Source organism: Centruroides sculpturatus, unplaced genomic scaffold (assembly GCF_000671375.1).
Source record: "Centruroides sculpturatus isolate CEXI.00-Female unplaced genomic scaffold, Cexi_2.0 scaffold1388, whole genome shotgun sequence".
In the NCBI taxonomy this organism is placed as follows: domain Eukaryota; kingdom Metazoa; phylum Arthropoda; class Arachnida; order Scorpiones; family Buthidae; genus Centruroides; species Centruroides sculpturatus.
The window spans coordinates 107,584-127,207 of record NW_019385644.1 but is presented as its reverse complement, the minus strand read 5'-3'; the positions used below and the strand labels follow the sequence as shown (position 1 = coordinate 127,207).

General features: G+C 30.0%; 1 protein-coding gene and 2 pseudogenes across 1 annotated transcript; 2 read left to right on the top strand and 1 right to left on the bottom strand.

Moving 5' to 3' along the window:
• Nucleotides 1-1,564: 1,564 nt before the first annotated feature.
• On the top strand, nucleotides 1,565-16,537 carry LOC111640834 (annotated as a pseudogene).
• On the top strand, nucleotides 1,845-6,016 carry LOC111640842. Its single transcript, XM_023386909.1, has 3 exons — nucleotides 1,845-1,867; nucleotides 2,289-2,328; nucleotides 5,210-6,016. Exons 1-3 carry the CDS (start codon nucleotides 1,845-1,847, stop codon nucleotides 5,849-5,851), a joined length of 705 nt encoding a protein of 234 aa, XP_023242677.1. The 3' UTR covers nucleotides 5,852-6,016.
• On the bottom strand, nucleotides 7,104-9,786 carry LOC111640841 (annotated as a pseudogene).
• Nucleotides 16,538-19,624: the final 3,087 nt, after the last annotated feature.

Sequence of the window (19,624 nt, the reverse complement as noted above, 5' to 3'; positions counted from 1 at the left end):
GGGAGCAAAAAACAATTTTCTGGGTGATATAGTAAAACATTATATTAAGAATAATTAGATATTTTATTCNTTAAAATTATTTTAAATAACATGTTTTATATAAATTAGATTTTAAATTCATTGTGAGTATTATTTGTCAGTAGTATATATATGAGAGACTCTGGGATAATTTGTTAAACTTTTAAAGGTTTTTAACTTTTATCCCAGAAACTCTCATCGTTTTGAGGGAAAGACATCGAGCAGGGGCTAAAATCTGGCATAATTTTAAAATCGCTTGGGAGATTCTGAGATAATTACTATCCCATAAACTCTCATAGGAGTCGAAACCACACCCATTTTCGATGCCCCTTCGGTTATACTTTTCTGCACGATTTGAACGAGCATTTCTGGAATAAATCACTCTGTTATAAGATGTTTCTAATATNAAAAAATAATAATTTAATTTTCTTATTTAAAAATCAAATCTAAATAAAAAAAATCTAACTTACCTTCCATAGACATCTTTTCTTATTTAGTTGGAGAGAGAGAGAGAGAGTTGATAAACTAGTGAATCTATTTGTCTATTTCGCTCGCTTTTATATACTTTGATAATAAGGTTTTACCCTTTGACGACGTTAATATTTAATAGCAATAAGAAAAAAAACGGATGTGAATTTTCTCTTGCATTAATAATTATAGTAAAAACGAATGTGAATTTAGCATTTAATTAATGAGATAAACAAAAACCTTGAAGATCCGAGACAATAAAATAAGATACATTAAAAAATATGAGAATGTATTAAAGAAAAAAACAATAAAATAAGACGCATTAAATGCATCAAGGNGATATAGTAAAACATTATATTAAGAATAATTAGATATTTTATTTGTTACATCGTACAATAATTAAACAAATAACATTATACTAGTCACTAGTCTGTTCAATGCAGTACGAATTTGGCATTAGCCTTGTCCCTCGGCATCGGAATTTTGAAGTGAAGGGGATGATACTACATAATGGTTTCATTGAAGGGGGGCGACGATTCATTAGAGGTTGAGAAACACTGGTCTAGAGGATAATTACTAAAATCAAATATGTTTGGAAGATTGTGTTTAAAATTGTCGTAAATATCGTTTGTGTAAATTTCTAAAAATAAAGAATTGGTATCTGTATACAAAAGTTTAATCCTATCTTTATAATAATTTTTAAATACTTCGTTATATATTTGTTACATATGTAGTGTACTCGACTCTACAATACAAAAACCTATGTATAATGGTTTATCGAGCAATAAATTTGTTCTCTTTAATCTAAAAACACTACAGTCTTCGTTGATTATTTAGAAACTCTCTAGCGCAGGATCGTTTAGATATTTTTTACATTCGTCTTTATTCAATCCAGCTTTTAAATTAATTTTTTTACGCACCTTTACTATAGAAGCTATTGTTCATTAATTTAAAAGTTTTTGTCGAATTGACTTTTGCTAAGTTTTCGTTTTTCATTATTAAAAAAATATATATGGTTTTAAGTAAAGCGCTTGTTTAAAAGAAAGTATTCTATAAATTTTTTAAAAATTANGAAGGAAAAAACATTTAGCTGGAAAAAGTAATCTTAAGGGAGATTTAAAAAAAATCATTGGCCTAAAAAATCATACAATATAAATACTTTTATTTCTTCTTTGTCCTTATATCTATATTAAAATGAACTCCATGCTCCAGGTGAAAACCTTCAAACATTACTTTTTAATAATGAGGGGAACATATTAACACGGAATAAAATTAATCGATGAAAAATGGTTTCCTGTAATAATCCCTGAAAATTTAGGGAATGAAAAGAAATTCCGTTATTAAACTGAAGACGGAAAATGGATAAAGTTAAAAGAAAAAGGTATTTATTTTTTTATATTTTACTAAAAATTATTTTTTAAATATATAATATCTGTTTTATTTAGCTTTAAAAAACTTATTAATTTCTAGATTATCCGCATCCTTACTGGATGAATGAAAGTATAAACAACGTATTCAAATATATTGGTCTCTCCCCTCTAAACCAACGTATTTATACAAAATTAGAAATTTATGAATATAAACGCTATGAACTTTTTTGGGGGTAAGACCTTTAAAAACAAACAAAAATTAATTACCGAAACACTCGCACTAATGCGAAAAAGTGAAGAAAATTGGAGCGTAATTCATTATAAAAGGGAAACCCTTGTTTTATTTCTAGATGGTAAGGATCTTTTTTCAAAAAATTTATAAATTTTAAATATATTTGTTTAATTTTTCTTAAATGATTTAATATTTTTTAGAAATGGACATGGTAGAACTGTTAGATTAAAGAAAAAAATGGTGAGTAAAAATATTTCTATGGTTTTCGGATATGTGCGGTTAAATTTAATATTAGTTTTTTTCCAGGTTCAATAAAAATACTTTTTAGTTTTTTTAAAAATAGACTTTTATTTGAGTAAACTATTGCTACATTGATTACATTTAATTTTTATATTAGATGGTAATTTACCCAAATGAAATTATTATATATAAATCTCATTACAAAAGTATCGTTGAATAATTTAGTAGTAGGTTGTAATATTCGCATATCTTGATTTCTCGATATTTTATAGATAAAATATAGTCAAAAGAATCCGCACGTATGACTATACGGTCCTTGCAAATTCAATTGGTTCCAGCAAAATACTTTTTAGTTTTTTTAAAAATAGACTTTTATTTGAGTAAACTATTGCTACATTGATTACATTTAATTTTTATATTAGATGGTAATTTACCCAAATGAAATTATTATATATAAATCTCATTACAAAAGTATCGTTGAATAATTTAGTAGTAGGTTGTAATATTTGCATATCTTGATTTCTCGATATTTTATAGAGAAAATATAGACAAAAGTATCCGCACATAAAACTATACAGTCCTCGCAAACTCAATTGGTTCCGGTGTAAATGATTCGAATTCCGACGAATAAATTTTATAATTGATCAGTTTTTAGGAGGTAATCCGTACAAGTCGAAGTAAAAACACATCAAATCTTGAAAATATATCGCTATCCAATGTTGTCCCAGCTTTAGACTGTTATCGGTATTAACTATAAATCTTTTCTTCTTTCCAATTTATTCGGGTAACAAATCTGACGGATAGATGCCTCCAAATGTCTTGCTAATTTCAGCATCTCCTAATGCTAGTTTCCATAGAGTAAGCATATCCATCATTTAGTAGTCGATGTAAATATTCCGAGATCGATCGATTTCTATTGTATTATGATACTTTAAAAAGCACACAATGTTAACTGTCTCTGGTAAAGATCTTTTGAACTTTAAATCTATAGAAACGTTTCCTTGTGTTAATACGCTCGTGTGATTCTCAGATGCTGCCTTATCCGGAGTTAAATCAAACACGTGAAACATGTATCCTTGCACGTAGTCGGAATATGATATATTAGCGTATTTTCCATAGGGAATTCCCCCATCTTTTCGAATAATGTTGCATAACTTTGAGCGTAGCTTTTTTCATCGAAATCAGGAGTATAAAGATTAGGAGAAATTAAAATCGAATCCTTTATAACAGAAATATAACTTAAATTGAAATTTTCAAAATTGAAAGGATTTAAATCAATCTGTCCGTTAAATGCATTATTACATACTAATCTGATTATAATTCTTTTTGGGATTTGACCGATTATTGCATTTGAAATATTTGAACTCAAAATACCTTTACGTAGTGTAAAGACTTTAATATTGACTCATCGATAAGGCATTTTAATTACAGAATTTTCTAATGCGTTTTCCATTCCAATTAATATGCTAGGACTAACTTCTATTTTGTTTACTTTTAACACAATATTCTTTAATTGAATCTGATAATTATCACTATTTGCCATTAAAGCAAAAGTGTCTTTTGAACGTTCCAATTTTATCTGAACATATATGTCGTTTATCAGTAATTTAGGTTGTTTAATAAAATTGAAATGAAGTCTTCCATATAAATCCAATACTTGACTTTGACTACTTTTCTTAAATCTGGCGATTAATCCTTCATTCTTGGCATCTTTAATTGGATCGGTTTCGTTTAAAAATCCAGCGGTATCTTTGTAGAAAAAAGAACTAGTTAAATAAGTTTTTTGCGCTTGTTCAGACGAAAATAATAGAGCATCATTATCGCCTTATAGGAATAGTTTATATGTGTCGATAATAATTTATCATTAAACAAAGTGGTGCATCGTGAAAACATACTATGCAATAAATTATTTACTGGAGTAACGAGATCGGTATCCAAAGTAGATGTTCCATTTCATTTAATGCTCAATTATCCCTTACTAAGCGAAATACTACTCAAATCTATTAAGCTTTCACTCGAACCGGGGATTAAAAATTCTATAGGATATGTTTGATCCGTTACTGAGGCTACTGGAAAAAGGATACTGGGGGGTAGAACTTTCTACTGCTAACTGCATTGGAATAGTTTTAAAGAAGTCTAGCTTCTGGGTACAAATTCACTGAGTACGGCGTTAATAAACTTCTTTAGTATTCACACAAGTACTTTCGACGTGTGTATAACCGTCGTCTTCAGGCGAAAAGAACAAGTTTTTAAGAAAACAAACGTGCAGGATGTTCCAAAAGAACATAATATTTAAATTCAAACAAGCGTCCGGAAATTCCGTTACGAACGTGCGAATGATTTTTGATATTTCGAATCTTTATTTTACGATGTTAGCGGCGCATGCATGGAGATGCTACCGCGTTGGTGATACGATGTTGGGCGCATTTCGTTTTTTAGGCGCTGATACAAGGCAATCCACACCCCGGGTAGATCGAGGGTGGGAACATTGCATGCTTCTGAAGTGGCCGTGAGAAGTGCTTCCCAGATGAACACAAGCCTTCGATTGTTGCAGCATTTAATTATTGCCGTTCAGCCATTCGTTGAGCCATTTTTTTATAATCCAAAAAAATTTTTAGCTAATATTATTGAAGTTAAAATTGCATCTAAAAATCTTCCAGATTGGTTTACCAAAATCTTCTTTTTTGCGGAGACCTATTTTTTTATTTGCAAGTTTTCATATATATCTTTTATATTTTTTCAACTTGTTGACATCACTAGTAGTGGTTTGACACACACTAATCACATAAATTTTGTTGTTTATAAATTTTCCATGATTGGGCTACATGATTGGCATACAAAATTAACTTTTTGAGTAAATAATTTTTAAAAGTTTGTTGAGTATATAAGTTTAAAAATTNAAAAATTGGCTGGTTATTTGTCATCAGAAACCATTCAGTGGAACTTCAACCCCCCTAGAGCCCCAAACTTCGGTGGATTGTGGGAGGCAGGAGTTAAATCGTTCAAGTATCACTTAAAAAGAGTTGTAGGTGGTACAATCTTGACATTAGAAGAGTTTCTCACCATCACCAATCAAATCGAGGGAATTTTAAACAGTCGCCCCATTTCCCCGTTATCAGTGGATCCAGATGATCTTGAGGTATTAACACCTGCTCATTTCATTATAGGTAGACCAATTGACACGCTACCAGATATTGATCTCAAATCTCTATCAGATAATAGACTTTCACATTGGCAACGTGTAACAAAAATGACGCAAATCATTTGGAAACGGTGGACTAATACATATTTAAATAATTTACAACAACGGAATAAGTGGATGATTGAAAGAGAAAATATTAAAATAGGGACATTAGTCATTATCAAGGAAGATAATATACCTATCTTTAAGTGGTTAGTGGGAAGAATTACAGAAGTTTTCCCAGGGTCTGATGGTAAAGTAAGAGTTGTAAGTGTAAAAACAAAAAATGGTGTATTTAAACGCAGTGTATCGAAAATTTGTGTTTTACCTTTGGAGAATTGAAATTGTGTTTTGTAAAAAAAAAAAAAATTGTTGTTTTGTAAGTATGTAACTTGTTGAACCTTGGAAGGTTCAAGGCGGGAGGATGTTAAGTTCAGTGTAACATATGTGAGACATGTGTCAGGTGTGTGGATGTCGGCAGGTGGTGATGGACAGTCCACAGCTTGGTCACACATGTTGGGTGGGTGAGGTGACGGTGTCCTCGGGAGTGTGGGGGAGATTGTCCCGCCTAGTGAGGGTGTGTAGAGAGTCAGAGAGAGTGTGTGTACTGACCAGGAAGCTAACAAAGTGAGTAGCTGTGTGGCTGGTCCAGTATTGTAACTATCAAAAAGTAGTGGAGTGCCAGAGAGTCACTCGCTGATTTGGAGAAATTAAAGTGTTTTTATTTTTTGTGTTGTTATTGTTAGAAAGAAGCGTGTACTGTGTTCTTTTTGACTGTCTATACGAAAACATTCTACACCACCACCATCATCACAACATTTGTATTACAACATTTTTAATATAGTTTATTTAAGTGTTTTCAGCCTTTCCTTCAGTTTATCTAAAGTAAGACATATTTCTGCAAGTAAGTATAGGAATAAATTTTCATGATTGTGAACGATGTATTCTTGATCTAATTTTTGATATTTTATAACGTGACACCAAGAAATTGGAAATCGTAAATAAATTGTTTGTCAAGTTTTTGGTAACGAGAAACAAAATTTCAGTTTAGGTAATCTTGTATTTTGCATAAAGTTGTGGTTTGTAATTGTTGGTATTTTAAAACTTAATATCAAACTTATGTATGTAGAGCATAATAAAATCATCCGAAATAGATTGGAATTCTGCAACTTTATTCCGATGAAGGTGGTCTAAAAATTGCCTAGGAAATGTTTATCTAATACCTGATATTGATAAATTAAATCCCATTTTGCAAAATTAATATATTGTAAAATAAATACGGCGGGAAATGTGTAATTTTTCCATGCGAATTCCGAAGTAAACGTGTGAGATAAATCGTGTCGCTGACTGATGATATCCCAATCAATGTAATTTTTAAACCGACGAATAGTATGTTGTTCTAATGGCAAAGACAAGAAAGTTTCCCAGTCGATTGGGGGTTTATTGTCTACAAAAAAATTTTTTTAAAAAGTATTATTTGTTGTTTTATTTGAATATTTGAATACATATAAAAATAATAATAATTGAGTACATTAAAAAATGAGAATTGAGTACATACAGAATAATACGAGTACAAAATTATTTTTGAGAAAAGTTAATTTTCGCTACAGTCGCCAAAGTCTTTTTCATCTCTGCCAGTGATGTCTAATGAGTCTAATTCTATAAGGGTCGGGTGCGTAATTATTTGTGCAATAGCCATTCCTGTTTCAAAAGTAACAATTTCTTGTCCAAAATTATACATCACAACTCCAATGTTTCCACGGTAGTCACAATCTATCACTCCTGTATTAATTATAATGTTGTTCAAAGATACAGAAGATTTTGGAGCTATTCTAGCATAACAGTTATTTGGCATTTCAATAGCCAAATCTATAAATATTACTTTTTGTTCATTTGGATTAATTTTAAAGTTGTTGGTACAAAATAGATCATATCCGGCTGCTCCAGTAGAAGCCTTTTTTCGGGTTTTTTACATTGACAGATAACTTTTTAAAATATACAAATTCTAGAAAATAATATATTTATTGAATATTGGTAATGTAGTTTTATTTTTTATTATGAAAAATTTACATTCACATGGTTTATTATTCGGCAATTTTAATGATGCTGCCTCCTTATATGTCAGTTTTAAACATGGATAAGTTTTACTACAAATGCTATGTATTACATAAGTAATTTCTCTTTTGTATACTATTAAAAACCCATATTGCGATGATGATGATGATGATATTGGAATATCTGTAAGAATTAAAAGTAGAAATGATAATGACCAAACAATAGCACATCTATTCCATTATCTAAAATGAATTTTTTATCATAAATAAAATTTTTTTTTCCATTTTTGTAGATATGTTGTTACTACATGATTTTTGCTTTTAATTCCATATTGGTAATGTCTTAATAGCTCTGTATTGAATAAAACTTCTTTATATTTATCGTGATTAAATATTTTTACTACAGATTTTTTTACTTCCTTAGCGGTTTTTTATTTTGTTTATCAAAAATATAAGAATACATTTTTGGTTTCAGAGAACAAAATTCAATTATCGGTTTTGACAGCATTTCGTCATTTGTTTTGTTATATAATTTGTGAGTTTTCGTATAGTTACTAAAATCAAAACTATTGGGGAACGATTTAAAAACCTCATAAATATCATTAGTATAAATTTGAAGTGTTGGAGAATCTGTATCAGTATATAATAAATGAACATTTTTCTCATATCTGTTTTTAAATATTTTATAAAATGTTTTATATATATGTAATTTGCTTAATTCTAATACACAAAAACCTATATAAATTGGTTTGTCTAAAGCTAAATTAGGTTTCTTAATTTTAAAAATTGTAAGATTATCATTTATAATTTGAAAATTTTCTACAGATGGTTTACCGGACAAAAAATTTTCCGTATGATTTCATATAAATGTTTGTTAGAACCATCAAGTTTTTGCAATATCAACTTTCAAAGTCATGATGGTGAGTATTAAAATTATTTTAAATAACATGTTTTATATAAATTAGATTTTAAATTCATTGTGAGTATTATTTATTAGTAGTATATATATGAGAGACTCTGGGATAATTTGTTAAACTTTTAAAGGTTTTTAACTTTTATCCCAGAAACTCTCATCGTTTTGAGGGAAAGACATCGAGCAGGGGCTAAAATCTGGCATAATTTTAAAATCGCTTGGGAGATTCTGAGATAATTACTATCCCATAAACTCTCATAGGAGTCGAAACCACACCCATTTTCGATGCCCCTTCGGTTATACTTTTCTGCACGATTTGAACGAGCATTTCTGGAATAAATCACTCTGTTATAAGATGTTTCTAATATTTTAGACGGCAAGACTAAAGATATTGTAAATGGTTTAATAACGGCAGTACAGATGCAATGCTTCAAAAAACAATTCTTAGATTCCAAAATATTAATTTCTGATATTTTAATAATAATTGCAAACATTTTTTAAAATTGTTCTATATGTTTTAAATTTTGTTCAGATAAGAGAACTAATATTTATTTTTTTTATACAAGTGATTACAGAAGTAACATTTTTTTAAAATGCAAGTGATCATTGCGGTGCCATCTGGGAACAAATATATTAAATAACATTTGTTTTTTAAATTTTAATATATTTTTTTCCTTCGAAATTAGATGTTAAAAGAAATAACAAATAACATGTACTGTCACTAATCGGATCATGCTATTTGCTATTTCGTTATTTATTGATTTTTTTTACGGCATTTATTGTGTTTAGTACTCCCTAGTTTTTTTTTATGTCGCGATGGTGATTAAATAAATGACAACAACAACTCTCTCTCTCTCTCTTTTATTGGAGATAAAAAACGGTTACAATAATAATAAACGATTACAATAATAATATTTAAAAATATTACATTTTCATTTAAGAATTTTAAAATAATGAATACAATAATATATAAAATTAATACAAAATAAAATACAATAATATTAAAGTATTAAAAAATGGATTGAAAAAATGTCTATGAAGAAATAGAGTAATGACCATAAGATAAAGTATCTATTCTGTTACTTAAAATGTATTTGTTATCGTAAAAAGTGGAAAGAGATATTTTATTTTGAAATTGAGTCATGATCACGTGATTTTTACTAACTATTTGAGTTTGGTTATGACGAAGTTGTTGTTTTTTTAAATAGAGTAGTTTTATATAGCTTGTGATAAAAAGTTGATTTAACAACTGATTTATTTATACCTTTTGCCATTTTTTTCTCATAACGCTGTCCAGAAATCGAATACATTTTAGCTTTTAAACCTACAAATTCTGATATTGCTAACGACTTTGCTTCATCTTTGAAAAATCCTAATGTTTTTATTTTCTTCACTGTATAATGGATGATCTAGAGCAATGTTTCTCATCAGGGGCGATATCGCCCCCATGTGGGCGTTTTTCCATGTTGAGAGGGTGATTTGTAACAATTTATATTTTGGGGAGCAAAAAACAATTTTCTGGGTGATATAGTAAAACATTATATTAAGAATAATTAGATATTTTATTTGTTACATCGTACAATAATTAAACAAATAACATTATACTAGTCACTAGTCTGTTCAATGCAGTACGAATTTGGCATTAGCCTTGTCCCTCGGCATCGGAATTTTGAAGTGAAGGGGATGATACTACATAATGGTTTCATTGAAGGGGGGCGACGATTCATTAGAGGTTGAGAAACACTGGTCTAGAGGATAATTACTAAAATCAAATATGTTTGGAAGATTGTGTTTAAAATTGTCGTAAATATCGTTTGTGTAAATTTCTAAAAATAAAGAATTGGTATCTGTATACAAAAGTTTAATCCTATCTTTATAATAATTTTTAAATACTTCGTTATATATTTGTTACATATGTAGTGTACTCGACTCTACAATACAAAAACCTATGTATAATGGTTTATCGAGCAATAAATTTGTTCTCTTTAATCTAAAAACACTACAGTCTTCGTTGATTATTTAGAAACTCTCTAGCGCAGGATCGTTTAGATATTTTTTACATTCGTCTTTATTCAATCCAGCTTTTAAATTAATTTTTTTACGCACCTTTACTATAGAAGCTATTGTTCATTAATTTAAAAGTTTTTGTCGAATTGACTTTTGCTAAGTTTTCGTTTTTCATTATTAAAAAAATATATATGGTTTTAAGTAAAGCGCTTGTTTAAAAGAAAGTATTCTATAAATTTTTTAAAAATTAAACCTTTCTTTAGATAATATTTTAAGTTTCTATAGTGAATAATATAACATAATTTATCTTTTAAGGTTGGAACTAATTTTTTAATATTATTGTTAAAATTTAGATTTATAGAATAAGTATTATTGTGATATGAAGAATTTTTTTGTATTTGTGTAAAAATATTCATATAAAAAAGCTTTTATAATAAAAGTTCTTTGAAACACCTGCTTGCAATTATCAAGACCTAGAGGAAAACATAAAATAACACAATTGTCTAGCCTAATTTTTTCTTATCTTACTACATTGATTATTCTGTACAGATTGTTGGATATTTTGTTGCAGTTACTATTATTTTATTTTATTTTTATCTAAACACATTTGATCTAATTTTATCTATAAAACACAAATTTACAATAATATTTACATGTTTCATTTTTGGAAAAACCGTAAAATAAAAATAAATCAATAGTTTTATTTGCAAATTTTATAATGTAAAGTAATATATTGTCTTCTGTACTAAACGAACTGCACCCCTCTATAGCCTCAGGGTGTGAAATGTCTTTGTTTACAATACAGGTATACCTCATATTGAAGTTGTAATATCACTAGAAAAATGTTTAAAGCACATAAAATCATATTATAATATATACAAGTATATACTGTATTTACAGTACATGCATTCGTAAATTTAAATTACTTTTTTCTGTACTATATTAAAAACTAAAATTTATTTGTTTGTAAGCTTAAAATAGATCCTTATTAACCATATATTATTAAAAATGCATTAATAAATAAAATACAGAACGGGAATTGGTAATTTATGGTTTAGCCTAGTGGCAAGTAGATTCGGAGACAAGTAAATTTGACTTACGTTGNCAGACGTGTGTAGAAAACCTACTTCCCCTCAGGCTGTTGTTGGGAACAACCCGCGAAAGCTTACAATCAGCTGTTTTCAAGGTCGTCCAGATGTTTATCTGTACTGAAGCTTGTATCGAGTGTCTCTTTGCCAGTATTGTGTTACATAAAAAATAATAAGTTTCTAAATAATACATTATAAAATAAATGAAGATTTATACTATAATTTTTTATAAATTTATTTTATAAAATGGTGTATTATAAATTATTTTGATTTTTTGTGGGAGCTTATTGTAAAGCTTTTTATGTCAACATATAAGGGTATAAACTATTATAGAATAAGTATTACTGTGATATAAAGAAATTTTTGTATTTGTGTAAAAATATTCATATAAAAAAGCTTTTATAATAAAAGTTCTTTGACACTTCTGCGTGCAATTGTCAAATCCCAGAAGAAAACATAAAATAACAGGATTGTGTAGAGTAATTTTTTCTTTATATATCGATTGTTTTGTACAGATTGTTGAATATATTCTTGTAGTTACTATTTTTTATTTTATTTTTATCTAAAACCATTTGATGTAATTTTATCTATAAAACACAAATTTACAATAATATTTATATGTTTCATTTTCGGAAAAACCGTAAAATAAAAATAAATCAATAGTTTTATTTGCAAATTTTATAATGTAAAGTAATATATTGTCTTCTCTACTAAACGAACTGCACCCCTTTATAGCCTCAGGGTGTGAAATGTCTTTGTTTACAATATGCTATATTTCTCTTTTTATAACAAACTCCAAAGGGGTAGTGGTATTGTGGGTCAAGCAATGTAGGACAGATAAAACCTTTTTTTCTGATAATAAGCTAACGAAAATTATTGATATACAGAATTTTTATAAAAATTTTGCGTTTTTCTATCAAAAACATGATATTTTGCAGGAAAGCCACTTTTACGCATGCAAGTATCGTTTCAGTTGTTGTATATCGCTTCAAATTCGCGTTATATTCAGTTTGCTTTCTGTTTTCTAGCAAAATCATATTACATTTGACTGTAGTTTTTTGTTTATCACGAATTTAAAATTATAATAAAATTTTAAATTTCCGAACAAAACGGAAAATAATTTATTTATTTACAGAAATTCGCTAAAATATCGTAGATTTATTAGTCACCCACATTATTGTTTGAAAACAAAACAAACCACAGCCTTCTAGCTACAGCAAGTGAGAAGTTATTGCTGTTATTTACACTACTTCTCTAATTACTCTTCTAGGAGGGGAGTGGAGAGTCATCGAGGGTCCAAGTCAACACCAGTTTCTTAGCTATAATGTATAAGAAACATTATTTTTATATTATTTGGATGACTTTTACAATAATCGACTATACTAAGCAATTTCGCATGCGATTCTTTACATATTTTCTCATATTATGTAACAGTTAGTGGAAAAGATCAGTTTCTCAAATAATTTATAACTTCTCTGTTCTAAAATAATGTTTGCTCACCTAAATACTGTCTAAAAACAATAAATTAGCTAATTAGAGCTAAAAACGATAGAAACAAACAATTTTATAGCAATTGTATACGTATTTCAAAGATTGTAGCCTGAGTGGGATAACACTTAGCGGAAATATGAGCTTTACTCTTTTCACAGGTGGCTGATTCGTTGATCTAATATCAATATAAACAGAAAGTAACCAACTACAGTGTAAAAAAGTTGACTATCAACTTTATCAGCCAATAATCTGCCTCCTCACCTCTAATTACTTTACACTGGGAGAGGACGGTATTTTTTCGCGAAATATTTATGGCCCGGAGGTGGTGACAAAACATTTATTGGTTGATACAGTCAAAAAACACATACAAGAAAGCAAATCAAAGCTTAGATCGCTACAGACTTGATTACAGTTTGTACAAAATAACTCCTTCCCATGTTCTATCTATGGAACACTCTTCTTTTGTTTATTGGATGAAACAAACCTTCGTTCACATGCCTGTTGAGCAGTAATTGATAAACTATAGCTAATTGACTATCCTTCAACGAATAAGCATCGACTAAGGTTTGTAGGGTTGGAATTTTCTGAAAAAAGCCATTCCTTCTCGGAGATACTTTGTCAGCTACAAACATATATAAACAACCATAAATCATTATTTTTACCTGAGTTTAGTAAATTTATATGTATATTCATACTGTTTTAATTTATAAACGTTTTTCAGAATCATCCAGCCATAAGTCTTTCTAAAAAACAAAGTACTTCTGGATTATTATGGTACTTCCGTAATATCAATACTTAAAAATAATACATATATAATTGTTCATATAATAAGGTAATAATCGCTTATTATAGTGCTCTGTTATTATAATAATGTAAATAACATAAACAAAATCAAATATACACCATCCATGCATAAAAGTGTGTTGACCTAGATTTACAGAATTCAACTGCCCCCCAAACCAATTGCGTTGTAAACTATAGGCCATATTCTATCTCTACGTTGGTTTAGAAAGCTTTAGTTTTTGTTATTTTGAGAAAACATATCAGTCTATGTAACATATAACAGATTGATCGAATGATTACACAAAATAATTTTTGATTTTTTCAAATCTTGAATTTTAAAACTTTTTGTAAGCATATAGCCTATATGTTACAGTCAACAATCATAAACAGTGATATGTTATTGATATTTCTGTAAAATTATTTATGAATAAAAGCATTTAAAAAGAACTTCCAAACACCTTCATGTAATTATCAATTCCCAGATGAAACACTTGTAATAAAAATGAAAATGCGTATTGTACTGCAAGTACAAATGTTTCTAATACCGGGGTTCTCAAATGTTACAATTTATGACTGCAATAAATAATGTCAGATGTTTGTTCCTAGAATTTCTCTCTTAGTTCTTCTTTCAAATACTTGGAGAAATTCTCACTCATTGTCTTGCTCTTCAGTAGACACATTTTCCAGTGCACTCTTAGAAATATTATCTAGATAAAATTTATCCAGTAATTTTCAAGTAAGTTTATAAGAAATATATTGTTTTTGGAGAATAGCAAATAATTGTTTTATTACGCGTTAGATAAATATAACCTTTTATTACGCGTTAGATAAATATAGACTTTTAGAGAATTTTTTTTCGTTCAGTAGATAGTTGGAAAAGCGTTGATTGTCCGTTGATTTTACAAACACATTGTACTATTTTATCAAGTAAGTTTATAAGAAATATATTGTTTTTGGAGAATAGCGAATAATTGTTTTATTACACATTAGATAAATATAACGGGCTTTTAGAGAATTTTTTTATTGGCAGAATGTCATCGGAATCTGATTTTGATTATTCACAGCTATCTGAAAGCATGTTGGATAATGATGACAGTGGAAGCACCTCCTCCACAACTTGGTGTGATGTCAGCACAGAAAACCCTCCTGCAGCTCCTCCACAATTTCCCTTTCAGGGAACTCCAGGATGCCACTTCACTTTAGATAATTTCTTCGACCCTCTCGCATATTTTTTGTTATTTTTTGATTAAATATTATGACGACAATAGTAACGGAAATGAACCGCTTCTCGATGCAACAGGCACAGGCATCAACAGATACATGGGAGCCAGTATCTATGGAAGAAATGTATATATTTTTAACAATATGTATAATGGAAGGCATTCTGTACAAACCGGATGAAAAAATGTACTGGTCTAGGAATGAACCGTTTCTAACTCCTACATTTAGTAAACTGATGACCAAAAAAAAAGTATTTACATTTCTCTGACACAGACACATTCGACCCAGAAACTCACCCAAACCCAAAATTAAACAAAATTTGGCCAATAATTGAACGTTTACATTTTAAATTCTCCACTCTCTACACACCAGAAGAAAACATAACTGTTGACGAGAGCCTGCTCTTGTTCAAAGGCCGTCTTTCATGGAAACAGTACATTCCTAACAAACGTGCATGTTTTGGTGTAAAATTTTATAACTTGTGTGAATCTTCCTCGGGGTACTTGTGGAATTTTATAATTTATACAGGTAAATGTACTGTACTGAACGAAAAGTACAAAAATATGCTGTTAACGACCCAAATTGTGCTTACTTTAGTAGACCCGTTGTTAGGCAAAGGATACTGCCTAACAACAGATAACTTCTATACATCGCCACAGTTAACGGATTATCTACTGAGTTTCCAAACCGATTATTGTGGAACGCTCCGCGTAACAAGAAGAGATGTTCCAAACGAAATTCAAAGAAAAAAATTGAAAAAAGGGGAGACTGTGGCAATGCAGAGAGGAAAAGTATTAATCCAAAAGTGGCAGGATAAGAGAACTGTTACAATGCTCTCTACATTCCACAGTCCAAAATTAATTAGTACACAAACTCAGAGCGGAACACAAGTAATGAAACCGGAATGTGTCCTCCATTACAATCAGAAAATGGGAGGTGTTGATCTTTTAGATCAACATATCCATGATTATCATCTGGCAAGGAAAAAGGGCAAAAAGTACTACAAAAAAATATTTTTTCAACTGTTAGACCTCTCAATATATAACGCGCACGTTTTATATAAAAAAAATGGTGGGGAAAGAAGTCATTTATCTTTTCGTATGAATTTAGTAGAGCGCCTTGTAATGACTTATTGCACTGAAATGATGATCAGCCAATATAGTCGAACGTGGGCTCCAGGCCCTCTTAGGCTAGTTGAAAGGCATTTCCCGGTGTTTATTCCGCCAACAGAAAAAAAAGCCAACCCAACGAGATGCTGTGCTGTCTGTTGCAACAGACGCGACGACAGCGGAAAGAAAATATGTAAAGAAACACGGTATTGGTGCCCAAAATGTGAGGTTGCACTATGTCCTGCACCATGTTTTGAAATTTACTATACGAAATTATATTTTTAACTTTCATGTATAAGACAAAATTTCAATATTTTATATACATTTTATCTTCTATTGTATTTTTATAATTCAGTTTTTGTATTTTTATCATTGTATCTTTTATATATTATTTTTAAATATCGTTTATCTCGTTAAATTTATTTTTATTAAATGTTTTGTCATGTTTATTTTTTAAATTATTTTTTATTTACTCTACTCACGAATGGCAGCTTCCCAGCAAACAACGAACCTATACGGAGAAGCTGTCATCGCAGGGGTGGGATGCCCTTGTAAAGTTGGCTGTCATGACAGAAAGACGCCATTTAGGAACCATCCAAGGCGCAAACACAAAAACTGTTTAAAACTTTTTTTCTTTAATTAAAGAAGATAAAAGCAATTTCTGATATTCAGATAAATCTTTGTATTCTATTTTTTCGTGATTTACCATGAGGGAAAATTTGTTATGTCAATGATGTAATGATACTGAATACTCTAAATCTACTTCAAGTATGTATCCTATTTCAGATTTTGAAGAAACACTTTTAATATTAAATTCATCAATTTCGGATTGTCGCAACCAATGAAACTCTGAATATGGGAGATATTGAACCATACTCAATCCATATAGATTATTGCTATCAATCATCACTATATAATTATGGGGTTTTGAATTATTGTAAGTTTGAGATATGTAAGGATTGTTTGCTTGAGAGTATTGCTTGCCGGCTATCGATAATCCAACTCGAATTCCTGATTCGATATAAAGGTACATATCCAAATCAGTAAATAGCTCTAGTTCTATTTTAGCCATTTTTAATCCTGCAATAAATGTAAGATTTGGACAAGTTAAAAAATGAATTGGATCTAGATCGTAATACTTTAATGATAAATTACAAAAATTTGAAAAAATATCTGCGAGTAAAATTGTATCAACGAATTGATATAATTGCAAATAATCTGAAAATTTCTTACAATTAAAAGCTTTCCACACAAGATGAGCTAAATCGTAATCTTCCGAACTTATGTGACTTTCTAGTTAAATCGTTGTAAAAGCATTTTTTATCGGGTAAAGAATTATTATTTAATTTTGAAATATCATTAAATCAATTATATGGAAAAACACCTTTTCTTTTCAACAGATAGCTATTTTTATTATTGGAAAAAAAATTGATTAAAGATCGGAAAGTCGTACTTTGAATTTACTAAATTCTCAGTTAGACTTGATAATGATGAATTTAAAAAGTGATAACTGTCTAAAAATTTAAAACAATCTAAAGTATACGTAGTGTATTTTTCCATATTGATGGGAATAATTCTAAGAGAGGATATATATTTTTTAGAAATATGTTTTAAAATTAGATGAGAATCGTAACCAGAAAAATTATGAAGAATTACGGGAGTAAAAGGTTTTAGATTTAAATTTAGATTACATCCTTGACATGCTACCTGTCGAAATGTCCCATCTAAATGATTATGATCAATTACGCTTACATTATTAGGGGAAAACTTTCTTCCACAAATATTATAAGGACCTTGAATAAGTTCTTGCTGTTCTTTAACAGATGGCGTTACCAGAACCACGTGTGTTTATTTTTAGATGATGACGCATCTGTAAGGAAGTACAATAAGCGACCTTGAAATTCAGTTTATATCATTTCACCGAAGTGTAAACAACTTATTTTTTCATTGTGTTAAACATGTCTAGTTTCGTGCCAAAAAAAGAGTATTTGCGGGGAATTTTATTGCACTATTATTCAAAAAAAATCTGTAGCTGAAGCACACAGAATTCTTGTTGAGACTTACGGCGACCATGCTCTGTCGGAAACAACATGCAGAGATTGGTTTAGACGCTTCAAAAATAATGATTTTGATGTTGAAGATAAAGAACGATCTGGTGCACCAAAAAAGTTTGAAGACAAGGAATTAGAGGCATTACTTCATGAAGACTCATGTCAAACGCTAGCTGAACTTGCAGAATTATTAGGAGTTGATCACACAACAGTTTCGAAACGTTTAAAAGGATTAGGAATGATTCAAAAGCAAGGACATTAGGTGCCGTATGAGTTGAAGCCGAGAGATGTCAAACGGCGTCTTTTCACATGTGAACAGCTGCTTCAACGGCAGAAAAGGAAAGGTTTTCTGCATCGTATCGTGACAGGTGACAAAAAATGGATACACTACGATAACCCTAAGCGTAGAAAATCGTGGGGTAAGCCCGGTCATGCATCAACATCATCAGCAAGGCCGAATATCCATGGTTCAAAGCTTCTGCTCTGCATTTGGTGGGATCAGCTAGGTGTAGTTTATTACGAGCTGCTCAAACCAAATGAAACTATCATGGGAGATCGCTATCGACTACAATTGATGCGTTTCAGCCAAGCATTGAAGAAAAAACGGCCGCTATATGAGCAGAGACACGAAAAAGTGATTTTGCAACATGACAATGCTCGCCACATGTTGCACAACCGGTAAAAACGTACTTGGAAACGCTTAAATGGGAAGTCCTCCCCCCCCCGCCGTATTCACCAGACATCGCCCCTTCAGATTATCATTTGTTCCGATCAATGGCACATGGCGTGGCTGAGCAGCACTTCCATTCTTATGAAGATGCCAAAAAATGGGTTGATTCTTGGATAACCTCAAAAGACGTGTCGTTTTTCCAACGTGGAATTCAAATGCTGCCAGAACGATGGGAGAAAGTAGTGTCTAGCGATGGACAATACTTTCAGTGACATGTTTATTACAACTTTTTTAAAATAAAGTGTTAATTTTCACAAAAAACAGTGAGAATTTATTCAAGGTCCTTATACATTTATCTCGATTAATAGAATTTGGAATTGTTTGAGGATCTAATGGAATATTCAGTTTTACTTCTTTAATAAGACATTCCGATTGATGTTTTAAAGTTTCTAAAAAATTGTCTATAACGTCTAAGCTGCAATAAAATTTAGAATAGATAATTGTTTCGTTTTTATCTAATACGATCATCGTGTAACAAATCGGTTTATGAATTTGCGTAATAGTACAGTGGTACCTCAGGTTACGAACGCCCCAGCATACGAAATTTTCAGGATACGACATGAAATTCGAACATATTTTTGCTCCACGATACGAACAAAAACTCACCATACGACGTTACATTAGTTCGCATTTTTCATTTGTTTTTCTTACTACAGTTATTTTTTTAA